This window comes from Anoplophora glabripennis, unplaced genomic scaffold (genome assembly GCF_000390285.2).
Source record: "Anoplophora glabripennis isolate ALB-LARVAE unplaced genomic scaffold, Agla_2.0 scaffold806, whole genome shotgun sequence".
Taxonomy (NCBI): domain Eukaryota; kingdom Metazoa; phylum Arthropoda; class Insecta; order Coleoptera; family Cerambycidae; genus Anoplophora; species Anoplophora glabripennis.
Window position 1 is genome coordinate 76,924 of NW_019416892.1, and position 22,973 is coordinate 99,896.

At 32.8% G+C, this 22,973-nt stretch overlaps 1 protein-coding gene across 2 annotated transcripts in view; it reads left to right on the top strand.

Annotated features, from left to right (window-relative positions):
- LOC108914337 (steroid hormone receptor ERR1) overlaps positions 1-22,973 on the top strand; it is a 76,543-nt gene that overhangs the window by 1,974 nt on the left and 51,596 nt on the right. Inside the window, exon 1 of one of the 2 annotated variants that reach the window (XM_018720130.2) lies at positions 8,533-8,797. The exons of the other annotated variant lie outside the window; for it this stretch is intronic. Coding sequence (XP_018575646.1) covers positions 8,747-8,797 — 51 coding nt within the window. The 5' untranslated portion in view covers positions 8,533-8,746. Of the gene's footprint in view, positions 1-8,532; positions 8,798-22,973 lie in introns of those variants that run through there. 2 annotated transcript variants of the gene reach the window in all.

Consider the following 22,973-nt stretch of genomic DNA (forward strand, 5'->3'; position numbering starts at 1 on the left):
TATTTTCTATTCGTAATCATAATAAAGTCCTTTCCCATATTTTTTATTTTTATTATTAACATCTGAGTAAAACACGTATTTTGACATTTTTTATTTTTAATCATTTTATAAATACAAAAAAGGAGGTAGACAATACCTATATGATGTAGATACCTACTAGATGTTTATTGTATACATATTAGCACTACTTATGTTTAACTGTAAAGCAAATCCACAAGTGATTCTATGATTTTGATACAATTTCAGCTTACAATTCGTCAATAGTATAGGTACTTAATATTTGCGTTGGCGTTTCGTTGTGATTCAATTCAGTGTATTGTGTTTCTACACTTGCCACTTACCCACTTTTGACGTTTTTTGGCAATGCCAGTACACTGAGTCGGACAACTACAGAACTGCAGTATTCTATTTAATGAAAATTGCTACTTTTTCCGGGATTCTGCCTCTATCACAGAGGTTATCCCATGTTTGCTTCTATCGAATCAGTACCTACGTCATAATTTATTATTCCGTGGAATTATTCCAGTGAAACTTGAAAAACAAAAGAACTATTTTTTACTTTATTTTATTAGTACTTTATTACATAAATGTAACAATTTATATCGAATTTCACCAAAGGAAACGACCCTATTAAATGGTTTATCCATTAAAATTACAAATTATTAATGTTTAATTTGAATCTGAACATTAAATGAGCACAGATGTTATGTGTTTATATAATTTATTTGATTCCATAAACTGCTTACTTCATTTAGGAAGTTCAGAAATAATAAAATTATCGAATATTAATTTACAAATTTTTCAAAATTTTTTTGACTGGAAAAGTTATTGGACCTTTGAAAAAGTTCTAGTCGTTTCTGACACGATTTTTTTAAATTTCCTTTCAGTATCGTACTAAAATATATCTTGTTTTTGCTAAAAAATAAAAGTTATGTTTTAGGTTTTTCTCTACATTAATGTAGTGGATGAACAATACAATACTTACAGATAGAAGTTAGTTGACAGTGGCACGATCAATTGTCATCTTAATATTTTTTGCTTTGTTTGATAGGCCGTTAATTATGAAAAACCAGTATGAAGACAGGGTATCCCTATCTCTTTCCGTTTTAAAATTATTGCAAAACGATTCGCCGTAAATATGGTATTTAGATAAATAATAAACTTTTTAGTAAAATAAAACTGGTTACTTATTATTTTAAAATGAAAAAAAGTTAGGTGAATTTTATAGCATTTTAGAATTCAATATTTAAAGCAATTTTTTTTGTTTATTTCGATATTTTGCTATCTGTGAAAAAATTAATCAAATAAATCGTTTAGCCAAAGAGATTTGTCGAGGGTTACTTTTATTAACAAAAATCTCTCTAAACAACAATAACAAATAAGAAAATAGGTACCATATATGCATTTCACTTAATTAATGTGAAAATTAATCTGATTTCGTTATCAATACTACAAATGACGTTACTCTTTGATTTGAAATAAGTTTTGAGGTTTAAATTTTGTTTATCTGTTTTTATGGCTAGAAGTATAATGTAATATTAGTTTTAATAGTTTTAATATTACTTCTTTAAATATTTGAAGAGAAAACATCACTATTAAAACCAGAGTAAATTGATTTTTGAAACATTAACTAAATGAAGTGTAATTCAGAAAAAATTTTGGTTCCGGAAAATAGTTTCGTAAAAATTAAAAGCAACTCTTGACTAAGGCTTTTGGCGCAAGAGTTTATTCGTTTTTTCACATATCTATGAAAAATATCAAAATAAACAAAGAAAGAATTATTGCTTCAGATGAATAATAAATGTAAAAACTACAAAATTCACCTGATTTTTTTATTATTAAATATGATATTTACGCGAACACTAACATTCTTGTGCTAATTTAAAAAAGAGACATTGGACGCTCTGTTCTCATATTTGTTTTTCTTAATTAATTTACTAATAATTTATTATATGTATAGCTGCATTTAATTTTTTTTAAGGGAACCACCTTTTCTATAACTTCTATCAATACACCGACATACAAGCATCGCGAGCCTTCCCTGGAAGGTCACCCATCCAAGTATTAACCGCGATCAGCGTTGCTTGAGTTTTCATATCACTGACATGAATGCCAAGTCACTGGACCGCACTTACTCTGAGCAGTCAAATTAAATAGCCCTTTAAAATGAGCCAAAGTTTATTAAATTTGGATAAAGCAAACTCAAATCACAGTAATTTTAAACAAATTCAACTTGTGCTCCATCCTGTTGCCATGGTAATTTGAAAATAAATTTTGGTATCAGTTAGGAACCTTGTTAGATATCTTTTACATCCCTAGATTTTTGGTATCGAAGTTTTGTTCTACATCGCTTAATACGTTTTTAAATTTATTTGAATTACCTTGAAACAGATTACATGTTGCAATATATATGCCATTTAGAACGATTTCAAAATCTACTATTACTCTACCCAACTAGCAATTTACTATGTATGTATTTTTTGTTTTTATTTATGGAACAGCCTACACAGCCTTGACTACAAGTAAAATCTTCCATTTGCCCGTATAATGTTAAATTTAAAAAATTATAAAGTGTATCTTATTACCTTGACTTAGCTAATCAAAACAGTATATTTAATTAAGATTAAACATATCTAATCTGCCACCTCTAGTGCATGCTGCTCTTAATATTATGCAAAACCTAATATTTACGATAAGCAAATGTAAACATGTATTGCCCCTGAACTTTTAGCGGGAATATCTATGAGGTCGTAATAAAATTGATAAAAAAAAACGAGCACGAAAATTCACATGTTTCAGACAGCGATAAAATATAGCGAAATAATTTGATAACTGATACTAATTTCACTCGTCGTTTCAGGTATTTAACTAACTAAACTAATTGTTACAGTAAAAAGCAAACTATAATACTTTCCTCCTCTTAACTTGTGTGTATGTGTAGATTTATTTTATTTTTTTCTTCAAAATGTAAATGTTTTGATTTCGAGGTATAGGGTGATGAAACTTTGTAACTGTAATTTGTATATTGGTAATAATTTATAAAAGTCCACTAAAATCGGATATACTTAAGTACATCAGACAATAGCAAAAATGCCTGGAGTTATATCACTAATTGTAAGAACGTCAGTAACTCAATACCAGTGAAATATTCAATCACTATAGGTGTTTTCAGAAACATCACAGCTGTTTTCCGATTTTAAGGATTACCATTGGTTTTATAAGCTACGCTATCAGTCGAGCTTGCCCACAAATTTTGACGTTTGTAGGCCGTCAGGATCCAAGAGCATTGCGATCGACGTTTTTAAATCTGACATCAAATTAATTACCCATTAATTATTCTTATTTATTACATATAATACTTTTATTGCCTTATTATAACAGTTTAAGTAACAATTTGCCTTTTTTTACTATATGCTTTCTTAGATCTGACAACGCGTTACCCCCGACTGCCCAACATTCCTGAAACTGTGGGCAATGTCAAAAATTAGACGGAACCTCTTGTCCTATATGTAGAATGGATGTAGGTACCTAATTACGGACAGTAAACTGTTTCCGAACGGAACAAAAACGAATCGTCAAAGTCAAGCGTAAATTTTTAGTGCGTTACTTTACGATTCAACACAGAACAAAGCATGCATTTTTATAACTTATTTAAAAGGAGAGTTTATGTTCGCCATGCTAATCATGAATTGAACACTGAACGAACCAACGAACTGTATAAATTTTAAAGTAAGATAAAACAGCTGATCCATTTATCCTACATTGTGTCGGGTTGAAAGTACCAGAATGTGATTAAAGTCTAATTTCCGAACGATTTTAAGTTCTTAATAATTGGATTAATCCGATCACAGTTTCCAAAAAGTCTTTATATTAATTAGTTTGGTTTGCTGGATAGGATCCCGTGGCAGTTGTCAACGGTTGAACATTTCTCAGGTCGGCTGTGATTGGCTTAGAGTTCTTGGCTTTTCGACATTCAGAAAAAACTCTGAAACTGAAGTTTAAGTTTTGATCGGCATTTCGGTACAAGATATAAAATCACTGACATTCCGAGTCTTGATATTTACATGTCTTTTCTAAATTCCGATAGTTCTAAGCACTCGTATGGGTTGAAATCTCCGTTTTCTGTCTTTTGTTTCTCTGGTATTTCCAGATCTGTTGAGATCTCCGGGTATGACCCGGAGTCTCCGGGTTTTGATGGTACATCTTCGGGCTCCAGGTTTTCTGAAAAAATCGTGATTTTTTCGAAAACATTTCCCACATTTTCTGATTCCGCCCTTTTTTTTAGACATCAATTATTTCCTTCTTTTTTTTTAGACATCGATTTCTTCGAAAACAATTTTGTCTCTCAGATTTCCTGACACCTTTTTTTTAGCCATCAATTGTACAAACGGGTCATATCTCCGGGTCTGTCATGAAATAGATCTGGTAACCCTAGTTGAGTGTCCAATTGTGTCCCTTCAACCTCTTGCTAGTCAAGTATATGGTCAGTCTTTCCCAAGACTGCAAGAACGATGAACGATGTTATACAAGGTCCCGATGTATACAGCATTGTATGTACATGCGGCAAATTATACATTGGTCAAACAGGGACACGTTAGCACAAGTGTCGTTTAAAAAATAACAAAGAAATCAGCACTTACGAAGCACATGGCAGATATAGGACATTCAATAAACCTATTAGAAATGACTCATACGTCAAAATTAAGGACCAGAATTATCACTGGCTAGTCAATCACCTCAAATCATGCATGAGAACGTCATGGACTAGTGCTCAGAGCAAATAAATGGCAACCAGAGCACTTCACCTAAAGTTTCAGTATATAAGTTTCTTCTGAAGAAGAGAATGTAAGTCTTTCTGAAACGCCAAGAAGTCTAAACCGACGACGTGGCAACCAACACGAAAATTGTTCAAACAACTGTACATATGTAACTCCTAGCAATTTTTCTATGAAAAAAAATATCTTTCACTTTGTTGAAGAACTGTTAATTTTCGAGAAATTTCATTTTAAATACAATATTCGAAGTTATAAAAAAATCAATGACAAATTAAAAACCTTATAAACTTTTTCGAAACTAGTAGTTATAGAGTTATATTTAGGTAAGTTATAGGTTACGGTTACATAAGTTAAAGTAATGACGTAAAAATTGCCCATTTTTCCAATAACTCTTTTTTTTCGAAATAACATGTTACAAAATAGCAATGGTATATCTAAAATATCCAATGACATATTCATATCCGATTTTTATTTACTTCTAATTGGAGTAATCAAACTAGATTTCTTCTCTCGTCAAGCGTCTAGAGATTTTTCTTTAATGTGTTTTTTTTTTCAAATTTTAACACCCTGTATCTCAAAAAAAAGTCTCTAGATATTCTTTTATAGGCCTTATTTTCTATTTTAACTATCTAAATCCAAATTGTTAGGTTATATAGTTAATTTTGAGTAAGGATTAGTTTTTTTTATTTTCCCGACTCGCTATGTCTCTAATTTTTGCACGAATAATAATTGGTTCCGTTTTGCTCTACCGGAAATTAAGCATAAATATTTACAAGTCAGCAGTACATCGACGCTTCTGAATTCGAACAAATAACATGCTTAAACTTCGCAAAATATTTTGATACTCTAATGGGTTTGGAAGCAATCAAAATTAAACAGCACTGATGAATAAAGAATCTACTAATCATCATTTTCGGGCACATAGATATCTAGTGTTAAAAGTAAACTATATTATTTATGTGTTTTGTCTATTTCCGTTTCATACAAGTTGTTTTATTCGAACGATTATAATTTTAGTTTTATTGGGTTTTTAAATAATGTAGTAAATGTTGAAGTCATTATAAGGGAATTGACACTTTACTCTTTTATAAAGTAATTGTAAAGTACAGCGAATGAAACTATGTAAGCCTTATGTTTATTGCAGTGATTGACATAATTTTGCAATTTATAGTGCAACCCTCAATTCTTTCTATTTTGTGGTGGTTACATTTCTTTTTAAAATTGCCTCAGCAACAACCAGCCCTTTGGAATAATAAAACAGAAAAATACAAATATAAAGTTTTAGGGGAGACCTTATTGAAAATTGTACACGAGCTGAATATTAACCTCCCATATTAACCGCCAAATTACTTGACGCCATTTTAAAATGAAAAATAATGCTGTTTTCAGTGATACCTACGTGCAAAGATAAAATGAATTCCCAATGATTCACTTCCACTTCACCATCTGTTTTTGACCAAGAGATCAATGGGTGTTTGACAGTATAACTGACATTTTAATTATTTTTTACGTTTCTGTACCTACATTGCTATTCTATTATGTTCAACTAAAAATGCCCTATTGAGACATTTACTAGGACTGTAAATTAATTTCAAGGGATTTTTTTTGTGAATGTAAGTAAGGCTTTATTGTGAAAAATTGTGCACATTATTATTTTTCAAAGTACTATCCATCGCTAGCTACTACTTTCTTCCATCTTTCGAAAGAACAACCCATCTTTTGCTGCCACCCACCAGTCAATACAATTTTTCGTTAGAACCCTTTATCATAGAAATGCAATTCCTTTCACTACATTTTAATAATTTGCAAAGGTAGACGCTGATTCTGAATTAAAATGAAAACATGGAAACTAATTTATACTTGTAACAAAAAGTTTAACAAAATCTTGGAAACTATAGTAGGATCATATTCGATGCAAAGTAATAAATCATTACCTGTCAAGGGAATCAGTGCAACACATTTTAGGGGGGTTTTGGAAATTGAATAATTTCTTTATGCATTATGGATTAACAGTTATATATTTATGAAGGACAAAATGAAAAACAAAGGCATCTCCTTCGCACATTGGGCGGCAGGGCAATAATACATTTATTACTCCTTTCATCCTCCCTCATATAACTTGTGTCTTGTGTTTGTTGCGGGGGGCGCGCGTGCCGGCCCGGCGTGGTCAGTTTCGTTTCGATTGTATTGGTACTGCGTGTTTCTCGCTCGCGATATTTGGGAGGTTATAATAATTGTTATAAGTGCAATTATATTTCGTTCGGGCTGTACGTGTGTTTCGCGCTATTATTTGAGAATTTGTGAGTGAAATCATATTTTTTGTGCTCCGTAACAAGTGTTTTTAGTGTTTTACTTGTGTGCTGTGTGTGTGTTTCGGGCTGTTGTTTGTGAATCGTGAATGCTATTATATTTTCTGTGCTAGTGAAGTTTTTTGTATTATTATTGTTCTGTTGTCGTTATATGGAGAAATGGAGGCGGTACCTGGATGTTCGCAAGCCGGATATACTGCTGTGGGTACAAAAAAATCTGTATTAAGTTACAGAGAAAAAACGATAATATTAAATGTCTATAACGCTTTAGAAAAGGATCATCCCGTGAAACTGAAGACTGGTTTGGTGGAGATGTGTTCTGGATATACTGGAGGAAGCGAATCATCTGTTTTCAAAATTTTAAGAGAGAAGAAAAATGAAGGAGACGTTAAGAAACCTAAAAAAGGGGGTGGAAAGAAGAAATTAATATTAATGAAGATGAGAAAAATGTAGTTCGGCGTACAGTACATAAATAAATCATAGAATTTATATTTTGTTTATAATTTGTTAAAATTTCTTGTTTGATAGAAAAATAACTTATTTTGTTGAGATTGACAGAGAATTGTTGCTAGTGTTTTCATTTGATAGAATCATATCATAGGATTTATATTTTGTTTTCATTCTGTAAATATTTGTAGTATATCTGGCGCGATGAAGGGATCAGTTCACGTCTGGAACCATGTTCCTACAAAAATCCCTTTATTCTCATAAACTTTTTGTTTTAAATGTAATTTATTATAAATCCAATTCGTTATTTAAATTCCACATATGTACTACATTTCACCTCTATACGCGCCACTGTTTATTGTTCCCTGCTCTACGATCAAGCTCGCCAGATTAGTATTTGACGTATAACCGACCACTTCGTACATTCGATGCACCTGGCCGACTACAGCTAGTACCAGAACACAGTGCGTATGCGGCGGTATTTCAGATTTTACATTCAATTTCATTTTAAATTTGAAACGGTTCATCTTACGCCTCCTAAAAATGATGACACGATTTTCCTTTGATAAAAGGCCGACAATTTTTTGCTCTACTTTGCATCGAATACGATCCTACTATATTAATATTAATCATATTCTCAATTTTTTATGAAATTATCATAGACGGCAGACAAAATAATTTTGAGGCGTTTTTCTGAAAATAATTAGGGCGTTTACTACATTTTAAATAAGAACAATACAGCAAAAAATTTGCGAAGATCGAACGCCCTTATAAAATTTATTTTAAACCGACCGTAATCACCGTTTCATCGCTAGACAGCACTGCTGCATTTCATTGCTACACCAGCGTTGCAGGAATAAAAATCCTGCCCATGACCGAGTTCTGCCGAAGTTGTCTGTTGTGTTGTGATACGGCAAGTTTATAGTAAGCACGTGGTCATTCTAGTTGTAGCGACTGGCGGCGGATACTGGGTTTGATAGTATATTCTTGGTATCCTTCCGATGTTTCGTGCGAGTGTGTAGATTTTTATTCCTTTTAAAGCAAGCCTTAAGGATACCTTACTTCCACACTATCACGTTATAGCAATATATAGAAACATTAAAAAGCACTTTAGTGAAAATTTTTATACCGATGTTGTTCAAAGCAATAATTTGTTAAAAAAAATTAGACTATAATTGTTTGTGATAAGATCATGGTTGTGCTTATATAAAATTGATGTGCCTTGTGAGAAATTTGTTTGTCATGGATTGCTGGATGGAAGATATGGTATGTTAAATCTTTTTAAACATTTTTAGAGATCTATTGTTTTTATTTTTTATTTTACCTCGTTTTATTTCCTTTAAATAGTTTTGAAAAGACAACGCTTTTCATAGTAAATATTAAATTTTACAAGATAATCTCATCATCAGAATTTGTTGATGGTTCACTTGCCAGCGTGCAGTTTAAAATATAACTGTACATACATTTTTATTATCGCACTTATTATTTTTATTTTTCTATTACTAGCCTAAATAAACGTTTTCACGCCTTGCAAAATATGTTTTTGTTACAAATAATATACATGGAGTAACTAAAGTGCCTATACAAACATTAATGGCGAATTCATCCCTTCAAATTAACAAGGTCCTCATGTAGGAGTTAAAAAAAGTATATTTTGAATTCGTGAATAAACTGAAGCTGATATGATGTTGCATTTGGTAAATACTTTTAATTTTTCGAGCCTCATATTTTTTTACGTACGGAGGATAGTGGCAGGGGCGGACTTAATAATTTTCATTCTAAATTTTTTTACCCTCTAAAGAATTCGCAAAAACCTATTTTTTTACTGAAATAAATATCATTGAAATGCGCCGTTCTCGAAATAAATGGTTAAATGTCGAAACAGTGTTTAATAAAAGGAGTAACGTTAAGTTATTATTAAGACATTAATAATTTAATAATATATCAATTCACGAAATGAAATATTTACATGGCGTCCCTCAATTGTTTTTTTTTTTGGAACTTAAAGTAAACCACATCTTTACATTTATTGCTGAAAATGGACCGAACACATATTTATAGGTTTTTTTGTGAATTTGTAGTAACCACCACTAAAATTTAGTTTTATCCTGTAAAAGCATGAAAATGTAAAAAAGAAAATAAATCTAAAATTATTAAGTAATTCACCTTATTCCATAAGTCCATATTTTGAAGTAATATAACAGTTCATTTTAGAAAGGAACGATTAGTGGCTCGGATTAGTCTGATTATTATGAAAATTAATAAACAGTGTCTAATTTACAACACTACAATAGGTCATATACAGGGTGTTTCAGAAAGACTTCCCGTAAATTCAGGAGGTGATAGTACGACAAAAAATAAGAATTTTTGTCTTATGAACTATATATCTATCTCCTCTTGTTTTCGAGATACAAAGTGACAAAGTAAAATTTTTAAAATAGAATTTTTACGAACATATCCAAACGGTGCGAAACATTTTTATGAAATTTAGTAGTCCGAGGTTTTTCAGGACGCCAAATACGATGGTCTAATTATTTTTTGTATATTTTAGAGAGGGCGCTAGTTATGCTCCATTCGTATTACATTTTAAGTTCTAATTTTTTAGAGGTTAGGTTTTTTAGCTTTCGGGCTCCAATTTCTAATGTACAATTTTATTTTCTAAAAATAATGTACTCTTATTAGAACTTCCTAATGTGGACGGTTTTCGAGAAAAAAGGCTTTTAATTCAACTCTTACAATATTACGGTGTAGAAAATAAGTGACTTTTCTCAAAGTAAGCCTATGTCAAGACTTATTGATGGATGTCTCATAAACAACGCATACATTCTCAGTAATATTTTAAACTCTAATTAACTTTATATCAAAATTTTAGTGACTGTAATTAGTCATTACTAACTACAGTCACTGACAATCACTAGAGAGTTCAATTAAAAGCCTTTTTTCTCGAAAACCGTCCACATTAGGAAGTTCTGACAAGAGTGCATTAGTTTTAGAAAATAAAATTGTACATTAGAAATTGTAGCCCGTTGGTAAAAAAACCTAACCTTAAAAAAATTAGAACTTAAAATGTAATAGGAATTCAGCATAACTACCGCCCTCTATGAAATATCCAAAGAATAATTAGACCAGCGTATTTGGCGTCCTTAAAAACCCCGGAATACCAAATTTCATAAAAATATTTCGCACCGTATGGAAATTTTCGTAAAAATTCTATTTAAAAAATTTGATTTTGTCGCTCTGTATCTCGAAAACAAGAGGAGATAGACATATAGTTCATAAGACAAAAAATTCTTATTTTTTGTCGTACTATCACCCCCTGAATTTACGGGAGGTCTTTCTGAAACACCCTGTATAAAATATTTTTTATTAATCTTTAAATTCCAAAAAAAAAAATAAGTTTTCCAACATTGTTATAAATATTGCATGGTATATTTCACATAATCAGGGAAATTTTATAATTACAAATTGGATCGTGATGTTAATATAGCAGCAGGGGATGAATCAGCATTTGAGGTATTTTTAAAACATGATTCAATCATGACACTTAAGGGATTTCGTGCAAAAAAGAAAACGGAAAGTTAGTGTTGGTACTTCCACCTGAAAAATGAACAAAGCATATTTGGCTGTCAATTATAATAAAAATAAATCACTTAAGAAATGGTGAACTCTCGGGTGAACTTAACTCCTATAATTTTTGCAAGTGCATTTATTTAATTATCTCACTCGTTACTTAATAGATATATACTTTTTATCGGCAAGTATGTACATTTCAAACAAAATTTAATACAGTATTTTTTAGATGATTGTGTCGACTTTTTAGTCATTATTTTACGTATTGGTCGATAGTCTTTATATTTATATTTCTTTACATTTTCGCTTTAACCAAAAACAAAACCACCTAAGTAAGTAGTAACCTTTCCAAATAATTCATTTTGTTGTAGCTGAATATACTGGCTGTGGCTTCTGTTATTAAAATATTAATTTAAATAATCGACGCATCCTATTATTTACTTTCTCTATAATATTAACTGAGGTTCGAACTTGAACTTTTTTTGGATCACATAACCTTTAAACTGCTTATAGAGAATTGGTAATTTAAATCCCAGTTTTTACTGTAATAGTTTTACAGTTTGGGGATTTAAATTCGCTTATGTGGACATTGTTTTTGCCAAATTTTAATTACATTAACATTTTGGACTGCTTCCCTCACATTGACAGGTAGCACTACTCTTCTAACCTTCAAATTTATTTAAGCAGCGGCCATGGTCTAAAATTATCAAACCAACTGTTTTCGGACTGTCCAAATTACGACTTAGTATCGACAATTTAACTCATTGATACGTCCATTTTTTGGGGCCCGTCTCTGCCTTTTCTAACAACTAGGTAACTAAATATTGATGTAGGTTAGTGCTGCTCGAATACTTACCGAACATGTGATGCACTGTGTGGTCTAATAATAGTTTAACGGATTCGTGGACAAGGTCAATTTATTTTTTAGTGTTCCAATCTGCGATCAGATCACAAAGGATGCTTTAAATATGTACATATTATTCGCGTTCTTTTTCTAGTACACAATACTAAAGATACTGATGTAGTAACAACATAAATTAATTAACGTTAATAGATATGACAGTACCTGTATTACATCCACAGGTAAACGGTAAATACAGTGTTTTGATCTATAACCAAAAAAATTAATCGGTGCAAGTTGCTATGGCATTTTCGAAAACTCGATATTAATAGAGCTGCATTGCAACAAAGTAATATATTTTTAATATTTTACCATAACTTTTTTCAGTTACTTAAATGTTTTTTATAATTGTTTGTAATTTTATTTCTAATTTTTCTAAAAATTTAAATATGAAACTAAATCATTAAAAATCTTCTTGTTCCAAGTCAATAATAAACAGTTTCTGGTAAAAAAAAATGAATGTAACTTTTGAAAGCACCTTTAAAAACGGTTAAAATTTCCTGGTTTTCACGGAGCACGGTTTGAACAGACAAAAATATATTTTTTCGAAAAGTTCGAAAAAAATACACACTGAAAAAGGAGTTATGGCAAAATATTAATTAAAGAAAAATAACTAATATTATGTAACTCTGTTAATGTCATGTATTCGAAAAAGTCTTACACCCCTGAAATTTTATACTCAATTCGGGACACCTCGTATGTATAAACTAAATATAAAATGTGTACATAGTTATATTTTTATTACCGGTATATTTGTAAATGAATCCAGTGAATCATTTTTCAAAATTACAAATATTTACAGACATATTATTTTTTTTTTAATTAGTATTATAAAACATTTAGTTAATTATTAGAGCTGTCTTAATTGGCCGCACACCAAAGGATCATCAATATAAAATAAAGTGAACAATTATTAGAATATTTATGTCATTGCATCATTGTGAAACACGTAAATTGTTTTATGCATCGTTGCCATCGGTTCCACAATCTGGATGGGATCCGTTATAGATCGCATCATCTACCCTTGTTTCAACGAAACTTATTCTCGGCGCCGGCGGCGGCGCACTATGAACGATTGGAACTATTAGCGTCGAGCGCATTTTCGATATTTTTCCCTAAAAGGTAATCCCTTTACCTTTAAAATAACTCTTGCTAAACCTTTTTATCTTTTTTCTATCCAGAGTTCTATGATTTTGACACTAAAGTAGTTCCAATCGTTCACAGTGCGGTGGTGATAAAATATCTTAATCTGAAGAGAACGACCGTTCGACATCTACTGATGTAATATATGCATAATTAAATACCTAATCTACTTCCAAGCTGGATCGACATGGTAATTTCTAGTGATGTAACGAATATCCGCATTCGCAAATATCTTTGAATATTTTGCGAATATGAACGTGAAAGAAAAATACAGAATGTGAAAACAATATTAGGTAAATTAAACAAAAAAGTTAAGAAATAACTAACAACAGTCTAAACAGTCAAACATACAGTCAAACAAAACAGTCAAAAATACCGTTCTACCAACTTAACAACGCTAATTTCTTTAGACTCTAGCGCCGCTGTCACCGGAAATATGTGCGTCGCGCGCGGCATATTTTGAATCATAGATAAACGGCGCTAGATTTAAAAACTGAATATTCGTATTCGCATTCGCGAATGTCAACAACAGATGTTCGCATTCGCATTCGCGAATGCTTAAAAACTGGCATTCGTTACATCACTAGTAATTTCCATTTGTGGTTGTATTTATTCCAGTAGGAATGAAATGTTTTATTATTTACTGTATCAAATGGTAGGTTACAAGGAATCAGTATAATGACTAAATAAAATGTAAATTGAGTCTTCTAGTTTTCGCCAGTTTTTTTGTAAGTGTGTTGTGCACAAAACTTTCTACTTTGTGTTTATTAATATTTATTTTAAACGTTTTTATACTGCATTACATTATTGTTTATATTTTTTTAGTAAAAGAAAGTATTGTTCGTTATTTAACTTTCTCTATGACATGCACTTGAAATAACACGTGCTGAGTGCCGCTTTGTTGGACAAATTTACTACTGATAAAGCTGTGATGCTGATCTGAATACATAATTTACCTATTACTCTTTGCTTTTTTATTGATTAAAAAAAAAATCAAAACATTTAAACGAACGGATCAGCTAAATTAGTCAGTATAGTATGAATTGTTTGCTGTTTTTGCTAACTAAAGGCAACTAAAATCGTAAAAGAAATTTGTTTAGAGAGAAATCGGCGACTTAACCGACAGGTAGGCAGCTCACGTGGCTGACTGACATGACGGCGCCAATGGCTAGCGCACCGATTGTGACAGCTCTATTAATTATTCTAATCAGGAATTTCTTATGTGTCAGCAATTTTATTTTCGCGCTTTTTTGTAATACTTAGTTTTTTTTAAGTAAGTATTACAAAAAAACCCGAAAATAAAATTGCCGACACAAGAAAATTCGCAATAGAATAATTAACTAAATATTTTGTAATACTAAATAAACAAACAATAATCTATCTATGGCTACTGTCCACAGGGTAGATAAACATTTGTGCGCCCAAAAAGCAGATCGGTTAAATTACTCAAAAAATAAATTACCTGATAAATGCTTACCTACCTAATTATTGAAAAATAACATACTTAAACAGTTGGTTGCTTCATTGTTTTCATAGTAGGCTTAACCTGTTAACTCTACAGTCCATTAAAAATTAATTTATATAATAGTCTGCAAAAGTCTAGTCTCAAATATTAAATTTGAACAGAAAAATGGGTATTTTCATTTCTACAAATATTATCTCGAGAATCATGTGGACAGTGGCAAGGAGAGAAGGATGCCGATGATGCCATAGACATTTTTATGAATATTTTTCAGAATTTCTGAAGTATTGTCTAAAAAAATGTTTATTTGTATATTAAAAGAGTTGTAGTATAAGAGTTATGTGTTGGTGCTATATCGGCACCACTGCATAGTTGATCTGCCGATAAAAGTAGACAAATTATGTATGGGTAAATACCAAGGCGAAATCAACGGTTCTCACATTTTTTTTTTTTATTAAAAACATACGAATACCTAGGATTTAATTGAAACAGCAAATTGGATAATGCCACAACAAAACAAGATAGCAGCAGTATAAAAAAATATTGTGCCTGTTCCTTAAGTGAAAACTTATATCGAAACACCTATACCCATTAACAACTTCACCATTCCACTAGTTACATACTTCTTTGGTCTAATAAAATGATGTAAAACAGACTTAGAAAATCTTAATATATTATCAGAAGAATACAGGGGAAACTACACCCCAACTCATGTAAAGAGAGAATAACATTAACTAGAAAAGAAGGAGAAAGAGAATGATAGAACTACAACAATTATTGTGCGCAAAACAGATAAAATCCTTAAGATCCTGTTTCCATAATAAACACCCATTACATTAGTACAAATTGATAAAGATTGCACACGTCAACCTATCGACACAAGAATACCTACTCTTTATTCAATAGAATAGAATAGAATAAATTGGTCTTCCAAACCGCTTCATGGTAGACACTATAATATTATAATAATGTTAATCAGGGACAAATAAATGAGGCAACAAATATACAAATTCCTACAGAAAGGGTACTCTTGCAAAGCAAGATAAGGTCATAGCCACAAATACCGAAAAAGCATATTCTAAAGAACGACAATCACAAATGATAAGTGCATAAAATACCGTTTATTTCCCTAAAGCGTCGATCATACAATATGGATTTGCAAAGGAAACTATTAGCGTTAAATACAAAAATACGCATAATACAGTAGCTAAAATTGTACAACAGAACTACGATACTAACTGCATAAAGACACAGAGCCATATTATACATACATACTACAAACAATATTAGAGAATAAATAATGGAACCTGAAAATACACAATGACGTGACAATTACGCTTAACAAAACTAATAAAACAATTCAGGAAAAATCGGAAAATATCACTTACACAATTGATAGTACCATCTGATTAAATAAATATACAGGGTGGTCCAATTAAAACAGTCCACCTGAAGTATTAACAATGCAACATGTTTTTCCGGAAAACCCCCAAACAGGTCGATTTTGCCTTCAAGGGGGACATCTTTGATCATAAATTCATGGATGTGGGGTCATCCCCCTAAACGGGGTGGCAACCCCTTCAAGAATCTTAAATAGCACGGGGGGTTAAATGGCACCTCATTTTAAAGATATTTCAATTCTCTTTACAACCATGCTCAAATTTTTTTGATCTGCCTTAAAATTAATGTAAAAAACCTGTTAGTGTCGGTGAAATAAATCGAAAAAAAAGTTGTCAAACAAGTTTTAATTAATTAAGTGTTCAAATTGCGACCCATTTACTTCTATACAGTAATAAAACCTTTGTTCAACATTTTCCCGAACATTTCGTGGCATTTCAGGGGTTATTTCATCACATGCTACCACTATTCGGTGGCGAAGATCTTCTAAAGAGGTAGGTCTCATTTTATAAATAACACTTTTTAAATGACCCCATAAGAAAAAGTCCAATAGTGTTAAATCAGGAGATCTTGGGGGCCATTTAATGAAACCCCTTCTACCAATCCAGTGTTCGCGGAAATGTTGATTCAAAAAGTCACGTACAGCAGCTGCATAGTGTGGCGGAGCGCCATTCTGTTGAAAAAATACATCTTTCTCTGGGATCTGGTCCATCATTTTCAAGAATCTCCACAATGAAAGGGTAGGTGAAGTCCTGAAGTAAATTGAGGTAAGATTCGCCCGTTATCAGGTAGAAAATATGGACCAACAATATTATTTCCCAAAATCCCAGCCCATATATTCAACTTTTTTGGATACTGTGAATGCTGTTCTCTCATAACTTCAAGATGTGAATCACTCCAATATCTGCAATTATGTATGTTGACGTAAGCTTTAAGAAAGAATGTGCATTCGTCAGAAAAGCATGTACAATATAAAAAATTGGGATTGTTTAACATTTTTTCACTCAACTGTTCACAAAATTATATACGGCGATCTGGATCATCTTCATTGAGCTCTTGCACGAGATAAATCTTATAGGGATGGAAATTCCATCATGAAATTGATGCTTTTTCAAAATCCTCTGAAGATATCTTTAAAATGATTTGCCACTTAACCCCCCGTGTTAGATAAGAAAAGATGTCCCTTCTTGAAAGCAAAATCGACCTGTTTCGGGGTTTTCCGGACAAACCTGTTGCATTGAAAATTTTTCAGGTGGACTGTTTTAATTGGGCCACCCTGTATGTATATATGTATATTAAGAAAAGAAAGAAAAATATAAAGAACTGGTCATAGAAGTAGAGAGGATTGGGAAATAAAAATCGGTGCACGTCATTCCATTCATTATTTCAACTATAGGTATCACACCATACTCATTCAGTAAACATTCACGCAAATCAATTTAGATCTGAATACCCTTGCGCAAATAGTAGTCTTTCTTGGTAGATGTAATTTAACATGATTTTTAAATAAAAAATTGACCTTCTGATGGACTTAGCATTAGCCCACCTATCGGACGCATACACCAGCAAAAGATGTGAAAATAAAAATAATAATGTTTTTATTCAAGTTTAATGCTGAAACCTGTAATTTGGAATACATGTTAATGCATGCATAATACATAACTAAATGCCAAAAATAATGAACAATTAGTTATTTTCTTCTAGATGTATTGTAAGTATCTGCTGCAAAAATGATTTTTTCCTTTAAATATTAACTTATTTATATTAAAATGTCAATTTTATTTAGTATGATTTTAAATCATAACTGCAAGGGCATGTTCTTTGAATACTTTTAAGCCAAAAAGTCTTAGTTAACAAAGAATCTAAAATCAATGATGTATATATCTTAATTTAAATAATCTATATCTCGGAAACCAATGGCTGTAGATTTTCTGAAGTTAAAAAACATAACATATGCAAAAGTCAACACCTACAGAAATATAGTCTCACAATGCAATACTTACATATAAAAAGGTTTGAGCTAGGTGATAGGTAGTTGAGCTAGTAGTCGTTATGTATATTTATTTATTTGAATATAACGGAATATGTATAGTAAGAAAGTGGCATACATATTTTTATATGTACGCTTCTGAGTAAATTGCATTTTTCAATACAAAATTCATTTTTAAAGATTTTTTTGTATCGTGAAATGTTGGTATCTGTTACGGATTTCGAGTTAATATCTTTTAACTGATACTATTTTATTTCAAAATATATTTTTATATCGTTTATCAGGTTTGGCACGGTTTTATTTCAATCCAAATATTCCTTTATTAGCAGAGATTATTAGGGGTCATGAAAACTTTCTGGTACTGGCCTAATCATGCGTTGCCCTGCAATTTATTTATACCTTAAAGTTCACGAGTGTAAAGAGTGGCGTGTTTTTTTTTTATGGTTACATGATTATTATTTATATAACAATACTTTGATAAAATAAATTGTTTGTATTCGTGTTAAACATTATCATACTTATAATATTACATGAATGATCATGTGCTAAGATAAAACTAGGTAGGATATTTAGATACTGTTCTCGACTGTGGTTGTATTACCATAAGCTCAATATTTATGACGAGTGGTGCAAATTTTCGAGAAAATTTTATTTTTTTCAATTTTTCTAGTGATTAAATATTATTATTAATATTATCTTAAAATTATTTATTATTATTATTTAAATTATTTTATTTTAAAATTTAAACCAGAAAAATCTGGAATTATTAGGAAATTTCATGGTTTGAAAATATCGGAAATACCATGGAGTTACTTGATTTTTTCGTTAATTTCGCTTTCCGTTTTTGTTAACTTAACTTCAAGGTATCCCGAATTGCATTAACCAAACTTTACTTGTCTCAAACTAAAAAAAAGACTTGTTTCGTGAAAATATTCAAAACGGTTAAAAATAAACAAATGAAGATTTACACAAGTATTCCACTTTTACCCTTTATAAGAAAAAATGGAGAGATCAAGTAAAATTGTGCGCCAATTTTTCTTAATGTGACATTTTTTCACTTTCATAGACCAAAATTTGCATATTTTACATAATCATTTCTTCGGATTTTATTTAAATTACTCATATTTAAGTATGTACATCCAAATTTAAAATAAACATAGTTCTTTTGTATAGCACAGTTGCCTCTTCCTATTAGTAGATATTTTGTTCCCAGTGGTTAGTCGCCAGATTTTTATCTATGCTTTCTCAATTTTTTATTACAATTACCTTTTTTGTGCATATAGGATAGTTCGATAAAAGTTAAATCATAGTCATTGTGAATTTACCATAGGTAAATTATTTTTTCATATTTTCTACATATCTTTCACTTTCTAATTACATATTTGTATACATATAAAGTATTTTTTAAGAGTACGAACCCTGTATATACAATTTAAAAATTGTACATAGTTTATCTGTAGTAAGTATTGATCATATTTGAAACATCTGCAACTTACTACTGCATTCCGAGTGTTCCACATAAAAGTCTGCACCCTCGTATCACGGCAACGGAAAAAAATATTTGATTTTGAAAAAAACAGATGATAGATGGCTTCGTCAAGGAGTGCAACTTGTTTTTTTCAGTGCAAATTGGAGATGGCGCTGAAGTCGAAAGAAATTTTTTGTTGGCAACAACTTTGTAACAAGGTTTATCCGATACTTTGTTCAATTCTAAACAATTTTTGTCAAATGACTATTTTTCAAAAGCTTAATAATTTCAGAGATATCGGACTCTTTAATCAGTGAGGCCCAAACTCGAGCGTATTTTAGAGTTTCGAATTATTACCTTACACAACAATAATTATCCAAGTCAATTTAACAGTTTTTTTAAGGAATAGTGAAATAAAAATATGTATTTCTATAAAACATGGCAAGAGTTTTTTAACCACCTTATTCTTTTTGTATAACAATTCATAATTATTTGTACGCTTGTCTTAAAATAAATCCCGAATGTATTACGAAACTTCATCACAGTAGGCTTCGATTACAAGGAAATAAATCTTTTGTTTAATGTCACTCAGAAATACAAGCTGACAAACAACCAATTATATGTTATAAGAGGTTGAAATTTGGCTAATTTAAGTGAAAATATGTTTCAATATACCAATCAAGAACATATTTTATGCTTGTCATTTCTGATGAATGCAGATACAATTCCAGAGCTGCAGTGAGACTATATTCTATACGACTCCATAACAGAAGATATCCAGATCAGAAAACATTTTTAAAGTTGAAGAAAAATCTTTTGCAGTATGATTTTAATGTCAATAAACGTAAACGTTTAAAAACGGTGACGAATGATCTAGCAACAGCGGAAGTTTTGCAACGTGGAAAATAATCCTCAAACTTCAATTAGAAATATTTCAGAAGCAACTAACATATCAATTACGTCATGTCATAGGATACTGTAAGGCAAAAATGACAAGACAAGATTCAGACTGGGAAATATACAAAACCCACCTGAGACTTTTCAAAAAACTGGTCAGGAAAAGACAAAGGGATGCATGGAGAGCCTACTGCGAGGAGATTGAAGACTACTCGCAGGCTGCTAGGCTATGTAAGATCCTTGCAAAAGAGGAAGATCATGATATAGATCTATTAACCAGAGAGGATGGCGTGAGAACCGCCAATCTAAATGAAAGTCTGGAACTGCTGATGCGGACCCACTGCCCGGGATCCACATCAGTGGAACGGGAAGATTGGCCAGACGAAATTGAAAACCCACCCGCAGTCTTGGATTGGCAGATTGCCAACCAAACTGTAACTAAGGACAAAATTAGATGGGCAATGCAGACCTTCTCACCCTTCAAATCACCTGGCACTGACGGTATATGCCGCACCTGTAGCGGATGTTTAGGCTGTGCTTTGCACACCTTTACATTCCAAAGATCTGGAGGGAGGTAAGGGTTGTATTCTCAAAACAGGGAGGCTGAATTATACCTCCCCAAAGGCGTATCGACCCATCAGCCATCGTTTCTGTTGAAAACGATGGAAAAGCTGTGTGAACGATACATAAGGGATAGTGTGCTGATGGACAGACAGCCACACCCTAATCAACATGCATACACTCCAGGGCGATCTACCGATACTGCTCTCCATCAGGTGGTGGGCAGGATCGAGAAATCTTTGGACAACAAGGAGTCCACCCTAGGGGTATTCATTGACATAGAAGGGGCGTTTGACAAAACGTCCTTTCCCAAAATCAACCCGGCTCTCATGGAGAGAGGAGTTTCTTCCACCATCTGCAGATGGATATCGAATATGCTCACAAAAAGAGCTATACAAATCAGTGTGCCTCCGCGAGAGGAATTGTTGCAAGGGGCTGTCCGCAGGGAGGTGTTCTATCACCACTGCTGTGGAACTTAGTTCTAGACAGTCTCTTGTGCCACCTCAACTCGGAAGGCATCTATACCATCGCTTATGCAGATGACCTCACTATGCTGATTAGCGGTAAATTCGAAGGGATCCTTTGCCAAAGAATGCAAACAGCCCTAAGAATTATTGAAAAGTGGTGTGAGGACCATGCTCTGTCAGTGAACCCCAGGAAGACGGAAATGGTCCTCTTCACGAGGAAGAGAAAATTGGGGCCAACAAAGGCACCAACTCTCCTAAACACTACGCTAAGCTTTGCATCTGATGTGAAATACCTAGGGGTTACACTCGATGCAAAGCTAACATGGAATCTTCACTTTGAGAGAAGATTAAAAAAGGCGTACATATCCTATGAGCAGTGCCGCAGAACCGTTGGCAAAACCTGGGGCATGAAACCAAATGTGGTTATGTGGATATACACTGCCATAGTGAGACCAATGTTAGCCTATGGGGCTGTCGTCTGGTGGCCGAAATCCCAGCAGACGACAGCTAAACAAAAGCTCAGCCAAGTACAAAGGGTTGCCTGTCTGAGCATAACTGGAGCTATGCGTACAACACCTACCATAGCAATGGAGGTAATGCTGTGTCTGCCACCTCTGGATATTTATCTAAGAAAAATGGCTTTGACAACCATGCTTCGCCTCGAGAACGTTGGCTTAAAACCGGTTGTAGGATGTGGAGAAGTCAGAAGTCGCCTGTGGAATGAGGTCGTCAGGAAGACGCCCCTCTTGCAGGCAGACACTGACAGTATTTCTCCCCGGTTTGCATTTGACAAACCCTACACCGTACTCATTAAGAGACTGGAGGAGACCGCCTGTGGAGATGTAATTAGCATCTTCACAGACGTATCAAAAAGGAAGGAGGGTGCAGGATGTGGAATATACTCTAGATCCCTGCACATCCGATATCAGTGGGCAATGGATAGGCATGCTACCGTTGTACAAACGGAGTTAGCAGACATAACCATAGCCGCGAAGGAAATTGCCCGCAGGCATTCTACGGGCAAAACCATTAGAATCTACACGGATAGTAGACAAGCACTACTGACCTTGCGTAATCATAAGATAATGACTAGGACAGTATGGGAATGCCATGAAGCACTGGTTGTGGCCTCGGCCGCTAACAGCATATCTGTATGCTGGGTAAAGGGACACGAGCAGTGCTATGGCAATAAAGAAGCTGACAAGCTAGCCAGGAGCGCATCGGGCCTCAACATTTTTCTACCCGGCCCCTCCAGTGTGCTTCCGTTGTCGGCACTTGTTGGAATTATCAAGGAAGACACCCACAAAGAATTTATGAAACGGTGGGATGAAACAATCAGCTGTCACTTTGCTAAGGAGCTCTTAGTGTATCCTAGCAAAGACACAGCCAAAAAATACCTGGCTATGTCTAGGTCAAATCTTCGTCTGGTGACAGGTATTCAAAGTGGACACTGTTGGCTAAGGAAACACCTTTACAATATGGGGAAGTGTGAAACACCTCTTTGTAGGGGCTGTGAACACATGTACTATGTGAATGCACTGCCGTCTCGTCAACAAGAGAGTCCATGTTGGGAGAGCGCTGGCCT